The sequence below is a fragment of the Rhagoletis zephyria genome, unplaced genomic scaffold, assembly GCF_001687245.7.
Source record: "Rhagoletis zephyria isolate East Lansing unplaced genomic scaffold, Rhagoletis_zephyria_1.1 Rzeph_scaffold_03091, whole genome shotgun sequence".
Lineage (NCBI taxonomy): Eukaryota > Metazoa > Arthropoda > Insecta > Diptera > Tephritidae > Rhagoletis > Rhagoletis zephyria.
In genome coordinates, this window is record NW_016160175.1 from 25,575 (window position 1) to 34,318 (window position 8,744).

At 33.0% G+C, this 8,744-nt stretch overlaps 1 protein-coding gene across 1 annotated transcript in view; it reads left to right on the forward strand.

Annotated features, from left to right (window-relative positions):
- The window catches only part of CNMaR (G-protein coupled receptor), a gene marked incomplete at its 3' end in the record, with an annotated part of 27,261 nt that overhangs the window by 9,802 nt on the left and 8,715 nt on the right, over positions 1-8,744 (forward strand). Inside the window, exon 4 of the mRNA XM_017623207.1 lies at positions 1,559-1,704. Within this exon, the coding sequence (XP_017478696.1) occupies positions 1,559-1,704 (146 nt within the window). The remainder of the gene's footprint in view (positions 1-1,558; positions 1,705-8,744) is intronic.

The window sequence follows — 8,744 nt, forward strand, 5'->3', positions numbered from 1 at the left end:
TAAGATCAACAATGTAATTTTTCAAGTTCTTTTCCATTCTGAACTTTCAGCAATTACTAAATTGTTCTCATTTGTTTATACACATATTAATTATACATTTAAGATAAAGATAATACCCTCTACAGCTGCGTGCCATTGAAAATACTGAAAATACAACAAATATTGTCGAAATAGGTCTTTGCGTCAATGGCTCGTTGAAAACGCTAAATACATAAAATAAATTTTGTCTAAAATACGGCCACGAGTTTGGGTACCAAATTTGATATACACATTGCGCCTGACCTTCTTAAATACTGTCTTGAAATTTTTTGAAATCGGACAAAAACCACGCCCTCTAGAAGTATCGCTAACATTGAATTTTAAGAAATTATCGTTTTTACTTATAACTCTTTAAGTTTAACAATTACATTCAACAATTTTTATTGAGTTCGAGGCCGTTTTTTAATGAAAACTTTTTGTGGAAAAGCAACAATAATTTGAAAAAATGGTAGAGGTGATAGCTATTTCGGAAATCACCACATTTCCTCATCAGACTTCTTTCAGTAGGATTCGAACCGACGATCACCACTGACTCAGCCAGTTGCCTACGCACTGTGCTAAGTTTGTCTTGTTAATTCTTGTTGCTTATTTTCCACTATTTCACTTTGCTAAGCCAACTACAATCAAGCGCAGCTATTCCGCTGCAATTCACTTGATCATGTGGTTGTTGGTTTTGTTGGTTTTTGTTTATATTTCTATTATTAGAATGTTTAACGTTTAGGTGTGCTCGTCCTTAAGTTATTTGTTTTTGTTATTTTGTGGCCTTATAACAATTATATTCAACAATTTTTATTGAGCTCAAGGCCGTTTTTTAATGAAAACTTATTGTGGAAAAGCAACATTAATTTGAAAAAATGCTAGAAGTGATAGCTATTTCGGAAATCATCACATTTCCTCATCAGACTTCTTTCAGTAGGATTGGAACCGACGATCCCACTGACTCAGCCAGTTGCCTACGCACTATGCTAAGTTCGCCTTGTTAATTCTTGTTGCTTATTTCTACTTTAAGGATTTAAAAAAAAAATGAATAACGCAAGAATTTAATATTTCCACAATAGATTTCAAACAATTTGAAGTTATTTGTGTGCGTTCAATTTAAAAATTTACGCTTTTTTAGCGTTGAATCGCACGGTTCCGGAGATTTGCCTATAGCTGTCGGATTCTGCAACTACTATTCCATGTGTATAGACGAACATATTTTGGTTTCCCTATAAGGTTAGCATTACAGTCCAAATGTTTATTACGTTCTCGAATTCAGGATTTCCGACTTAGGCGGTTATTGCTTATGACCACAGATGATGCAATAGTTTTTAAATGAAAGTAGTTTTATGGTGTGGGAGCTTTTAAATTGTATTAGTTCCTCAATGAATAGTGTACCTATTTTTTCAGAAAGTTGAATTAGGAAAGCAAATGAGTTAGGTCGTTTATATATGCATTAATTTTTCAGTAAGCTATTCACATTTGTTTACACCTTACAAAAAGGAATTTAATTTCACATTCGGTATCTATCACTATTTAGAAAGTCGCAGCAATTTTCCAGAGACGCACAGACGACGCCATCAAATAATTCATCATCACTGAAGCGACAAAAGTCAACATCTTTATATCACACTTGCCAGAACAGTGTTAATCAAGCGGATGTCAGAATAATTCGGCGTAAATCAGGTGAGTAAAGCTGAAGTACAATTGCCAAAGGATATCTGAACTAAATTGTATTTGTTAAAATATTTGTAATTTGTGTCCAAACGAAGATTTTTTATAACGTTGATAACATGACATACCCGGACGCAATGAATAAAAGCCCCTAGTGTGCATCAAACGATAGTCGCCGTGTGCTTTTGATGCTGTGCTTCACTTACCATCTCTTTGCACCTTTAAACGTGAGGAGGCCACCTGTAGGCATAAAAGACATGTACATATATGTATGTAAGTTGGTAAGATACTGAGCGGGGCGAGGCGGAAGTTGCTGGGGGAAGAGTTCTAGACATAATTCCAACACTGAGCCCGGTCTCACATACTGTCGAACCTTTACTGATGGCTCCAACGCTGACACGGGTCAGGATTAGGGATGGGTAGTGGGGGGTTGAAATTCGATTTTTTCCCAATTTCGGACATTGCCCTACCATTCGATTATTCGATTCGAACTTCGGTGGTGCAAATTCGATTTAATTCGAGTTATACAAAAAATTTTTAAATTTAAACTTCTTAATCGAGTTCGGAGATGTTTGAACTAAATATTTAACACCAAGTCATGAAATCTGTATCGTTTGTTCAATTAAAAAAAAAATTAGGTGTCAAATTCAAATAATCGCTTCCGCAGATGTTTACGTTAAATATTTACCACCAAGTCATAAAATCTGTATCATTCGTTCGATTTTCAAAAAGGAGGTAGGTGTTAAATGAAAGGGCTTGCCCTGTAGATGAGTAATATGGTTTTAGATTTGTGCCATATGTAAGAAAATCAAAATCAAATTATTTAATATGTTAAATAAATTACCCCAATATAGGTATCAATCGATGGTTTTGAATAAGCTTTGTTTTTTAATTATATTTAGGAGGGCTGCCACCTGTTTGAAAAGTCGAATATAGTTAAAAAGTTTTGTGCTTAAAATACTATGCAACAATTAAAATATTTTTGAGGTGCTTGAAGAGAGTGGCCACGTGTCTAAAAGTTACGACTCAAACTACACTGTGGGACAGCCGAAACCAGCCCGGACTTTGTTAACATTCTCTGAAAGTATAGCCATCCAGTAATAAAACACCCGGTGTATTTGCAAAAGTTAGCTCGTATTTTTATTTCATGGCCTACTAAAGTTTTCATGTCTCGGTTAAAAAAAATGTCTGAGCGAAATCAAAGTTTAAGACATATATAATAAAATTTAATGGGAAATACTTTTGTAGAACATTTTAACCCATTAGCTCGCGACTAAAAGGCTCATTTTGACCCTTACTTCAAGTAATCCCGCAAAAAGCAAATTTGGAAGGTCGTTAGAGGATTGATATATTCTAGAAAATTATTCTCCGGGAAATTTTACTAGGGGTAAAAGCTTCATGCCACCAACGCAAAAGCCTCTAAACATTTAAAATAAAAATAAAACTAGTTTATTACAAACAAAATTTTTAAATTTGAGTTTGGAATAACAGTTCCTTCTAGGCACAGATTTTTTATCAAGATGCATCAGTTCGAAAATCGTGTTTTTTTTTACTTGCATCCTAAGACAAATGGAGTGCCACACACACAGTGATGGCAAATTTGGTCAGAGAGAAGGAAGTTGAAGAGTTGTTTTTTTTTTGGAAATAAAGACGAATTTTAGCAACACAAAGTTCAATTTCAAAAATTCGCCATTTTGGAGCTAAACTTCGATTAAAATTCGAATATCGAATTTACCCATCCCTAGTCAGGATGTGGTGTCTATATCAGGGGCTATATATTATTGCTATAATTATTTTTAAAATTAAAAAAAAAAATTAAATCAGCAAGTTGTAATCGCCGTAAAACGATTTTTAACTATACTCACGTATTTACGTTCGTACGTCCCAATGGAATATACAATGATTTTTATTTTTCGGTTTTAATCAATAAAGATAAAAAAAAAATAATAATTAATATTTGAGTTTTATTTTTTTGCTCAAAGGAAATTATGATTACTCGATTTTTCATTTTTCGCTCAAATATAATAATTATTATTGAGTTTTATGTTGCCACTTAAGCATAATGCTCTTTCAAACAACTCAAAAGCTATACCAGCATGATATTGGACATATCCTTTTCAGTGGTACCGACACCCTAATAAAAGGAATAAGTCCCAAACTTTTCAGGTCAAAATTTTAGTAAGTTGCGTCTACATGACCTTTTCAACTTTATAAATAGTTATTATTCTTAAGTGAAAAAATAAAACTCAAAAATTATGATTTTCTCCGAGCGAAAAAATTAAAATCATAAAATAATCATTATTTGTGATAGAAAAAATAAAAATCAAATAATAACACAGGTTTACAAAAAAAAAAGTGTATGCATATTAAACCAAACCTATATATCCCTATGTTATTCGACATGTGGAATGCGAATCCGAGGTCCGTTAGCCTCCACCACGTCAGGTTCGTGGTCATTTGAAGGTAAAGTAGGGAAAAATGAATAAACCTGAAAATTCAATAAAATTCATCGGAATTTGACCTTGGGATGACCTGGGCATGACCTCCAAATGACATTGAGCAATCAAGGGACCTCCATACACGGTTTCAGTGACAACAAAAACAATTTTTTTTTTTTTAATTTTTATTGAATACATTTTATGACCTATTTGACCTTCAAATGACCTCGAAGCTGACATTATGGAGGTTAACGGACCTCGGATTCGAGTTCAGCGAATGTAAAACCTTATGTATATGAATTTTCAATTTTCAATATTCAATGAATTTTTCCCTACTTGACCTTCAACTGACCACGAACCTGACGTGGTGGAGACTAACGGACTTCGGATTCGCATTCAGCGTGTCGAATAACATAGGGATATATAGGTTTGGTTTAATATGCATAACCTTTTTTTTTTGTAAACCTGTGTAATTATTTCCGTTGAGCGATAAAATAAAACTCAGTAATAATTATCATTTTAAAGCGAAAAATATAAAAATCCTAAAATAATGATTAAATGCTGATTTTAATTATTTTACTCATAATGATTACCGTCCCTGGTCTATATCAATGAGCTTCACTTTACAAGCCGAATACAGCAATCCTCAAGGCTACGGACTACTTGGTGGAAAATATGTGGAGATGTAGAAGTTTAAGCGTTCGTAGTGACAGCCAAGCTGCATGAGAGCATTGGGCAGCCCTCTAACTACTTCTAGACTGGTTCGGCAATGCAAATCTCGACTAAATTATGTTGGAAAACATAGCGAATTTGCCCCACTCTGAGTGAGGTCACTCGGGAGCACCTGACCATTTGACCAGAGAGGGATCAGACCAGGTATTCCTCGGTCCGAATCCAGTTAAAGCACTCCCACCTGCAGCCATCGAAGCCACCCTCAACGACTGGGAGGCTTCGAGCGGATGCAGGGTCGTGCAACTGAGGTCAGGGACCCAAAATAACCGTTATACCAATTTTCAAAAATAAAAAAGTCAAGGACAAAACATTGTTGTAGACAAGATTTTTCAAAGTTATTGAGGTCCTCAGGACATTCTCTATAAGAATCCTTTGTGCCCTTAATTTTCCTAACTTTTTGAAAAAAGTCCAATATAAACGGTTAAAAGTTGACTTTGATTATTTCAGTCAAATAAAAAATTGGCGAAAAAATACCAGCTAAAAACGGCTAAACTGTTTCAACTAAATTTTACATGTTTTATTTAAATAAATTAAGAAATTTCCGTTGGGATTCTCAATATAACATTCCACCTTATACGATCCGATTAAAACTTATCTTCCTACACTTTCCAGCCGCAGATAAATGCTTGGTACAATTTACTTAAAAATTAATTTAAAACTTAAATTTAAAAATTTAAATTACTAACAGGCTCAATTTCCAGTCCGCTTCTTCTTGGCGAAGTTAGCCCTAATGTTCCTCCCGGGTATCAAGACACTTTTGCCCTTATTTCTGAAAGCTTGTAAAACTAATTTTGAATAGCACGACCCACTCCGTTGCTTATGCCAGGATTTTAACTCTCATTCCAGCACGTTTGATATATCAGATCCGCTTTTCAGCATTAAGAAATCGATACTGTCCTCTCTCAATAAATGAATCATTAAAACAAAGACATAAAATCGGCTGATGAATTTAGTTCTGTAGCTGAACAGTTTTAGATCTCGACACTTAACAAACTACTGCCTATCGTGACTTAGCGCAAAAATTGAAAATACTGGTTCCGTACGTCATGCGGACTGCGCCCCTCGTGCGGATGGGCGGGAATTGAGGGTAAAAACCGTTGGGATATTATATTATAAATCACAAGTAGAAAGACTAGTTCTTGGAGAGAAGTTGCAAGTTAAAGCTGGAAAAAATTTTGCAATTAGGAAAAACATATGATTGTGGCACATGGTTGGATTTTTTGTCGACGGTAATTTGAATAAACAAGTTTGGTAAATTTACAAACTTGAGCGATTTTAAAAGGAAACATGTAAGTTGATACTTGTTTACTTAATAAATTTAGTTAATTACAATGATTTGAAAGGTACTCGGCTGCAAAAAAAAACTGTATTCGTAATCCGAATACAATCTCAACCAGAGTCGATATCGGAAACCCAACAGTTACGAACAAACCTATTGTCTTCCCAGAGTTTTGCTTTACATAGAAATTTGTACTGCTCGGTTTTGGAATTTAAATAAGTTCTCAGCAAAAAACTTTAAAAAAATACATATGAATATATTAATTTTTCCCTTACCTCAAACCTTTGAGCGTGGGCAACAATGACGTTTTTTAGTTAAGGCAGAATTGAATATGCGCTATCTGGGAAGACAATACCTGTAATATTTATTCTATGTGTTGGCACTATATCCAAACACAAACGCGTGTTAAGCAAACAATTTGTTATTTTCTAAGTTTGGGAATAAAACTTCACACTTAAATTTAAGACATTCATAACAAACATTTGTTGAAGAAAATCTCCGCTACGGCCATCTTTGGAAAAAATATATTCGTTTGAAATAAAAATAAGCGAAATCGGCCCAATTTTATATAAACCTGCCTGACATGAAAATGTACTCCGCGATAAGGCTAGCAGCCATTTCTAACAGATTTTGCATCGCTTATTAAAAAATGGAAACATATATATTTGAATTTTAAGAAAACAAGGCAAAGAGCAAGATCGGCTAAAAACGACTACTTTTTTTACAAAACGGCTAACAAATCGGCTGCCGGCTAAACCGAAATTACTCCGGCTGTTTGCTATCGCAACCGGCTAAATCTAGCCGGAAAACGGCTAAAATGGCAACATTGGCGATAGTTTGTTGCTTTGCTGGCCCGAGCAAAAAAGTACTTAGGCTTTGAAAAAATCCATAAATACCAAAATAAAACAGTGTGCATTTAAGTGTTAAATGAAGTGGTTATTAACTACAAATATAAAGGTGATTAAAAGAAAAAATAACTTGTAAGTGCTAAGGTAAAATTTTTATATTAGGTAAGTTATAATATTACCCATCCAAGGTGTTGTTTATTTATACGAGTAAAAATTTGCCTGAAGAGATTAAAATAAATTAACAATTTGTTAAAGAAAGTCAAAGATTTAAAAAAAAATATCAACAAATTGATTAATTTCCAAGTTATAATGAAATTTCCTCGTGAAAACAATGAGTTAAGAAAATACTACACTGAGGGAAATAACGCATACTAAAATCAAATAATATGTATTACTACACAATGTTCATACACACTTATTAAAAAAATATTTTTCTAATGGAATTAGTTAATACGTGCATATTTGAATTTGTATCAAATAAAAAACGTATTTAAATCAAAGGAAAAGTAGTGGAGGGGGAGGGAGAATGGGGTGATAGATCCCCCCTTCGTCAGTGAAATGAAACTTTTTATTTTTGAATTAATAACACAACACTATTTTACCCTTCCGATTTATAATTTTTTTTATTTCAGACTGATGACAAATTATCTTTTAATGAATATATAAAATTATCGGTTGGTGGATTATGTATTTGAATATCTGCGAAATACACTAGGCCATTTTGCTTAGTTCCCCACAGTGTTGGGAAATAATCTATAATCTATACCAAAACTGTACTTTTCGACTGTAAATTATATCGACTTTTTAATTTGCTCATATGCATGCATGCGTACATAGATTCGCTTCAAGACCAATGCTTTGATGGTATTCACGGGAAAGTTTATGTAGGTACATTTACATATTTTACACTTTAAGATACATTTCTTAACAAACAAATTTTTTTAAGTGATTACGAATGGATAAAAGAGACATCTTCTTTGAATTCAGTACTAAAACTTGAAATNGTACATAGATTCGCTTCAAGACCAATGCTTTGATGGTATTCACGGGAAAGTTTATGTAGGTACATTTACATATTTTACACTTTTAGATACATTTCTTAACAAACAAATTTTTTTAAGTGATTACGAATGGATAATAGAGACATCTTCTTTGAATTCAGTACTAAAACTTGAAATTTCAAGTGCTTATCAAAACTTTATACATGTTAACTAGATTGGCCAATTATCTTAAAATTATATCATTTTAATTATTTGTTTATAAAAATGCAGTTTACACTTTAACAAAACCCGTATAAATCCAAGGTTTAATCTTTGCAAAACATTAGCAAAATCAACAAACTTTCGTAAAGCTTTTTAATTAGATTTCCTATAAATATATATTTTGAGTATGCAGTTTTGTAGCCCGATCAATTCAAATAAAGCGCAAGTTTAAAATACATAGCTGCGACTTATCGTTGATTTTTAATATTTTTTTTTTTATGAAGGCGTTGCTCATTCTCTTCATTAAAAAAGTCGTCGAACATACTTAGATAATATGGAAGAAAGTTACCGACATCGTCAAAAGTATGCCATACATAAACTGTAAATCACAGCTACTTTAAATTTTCACTTTATTAGACTAAAATGGAATGAGCTAAAAAACTGCAAAATATTAAGAGTTAAAATTGAAATAGAAACTTCGAAATTTTTATGATAGTTTGTCGATTTTTTTTAATGTTGTTCAAAGATTAAACTTATTTTCATTAAGTGTTTG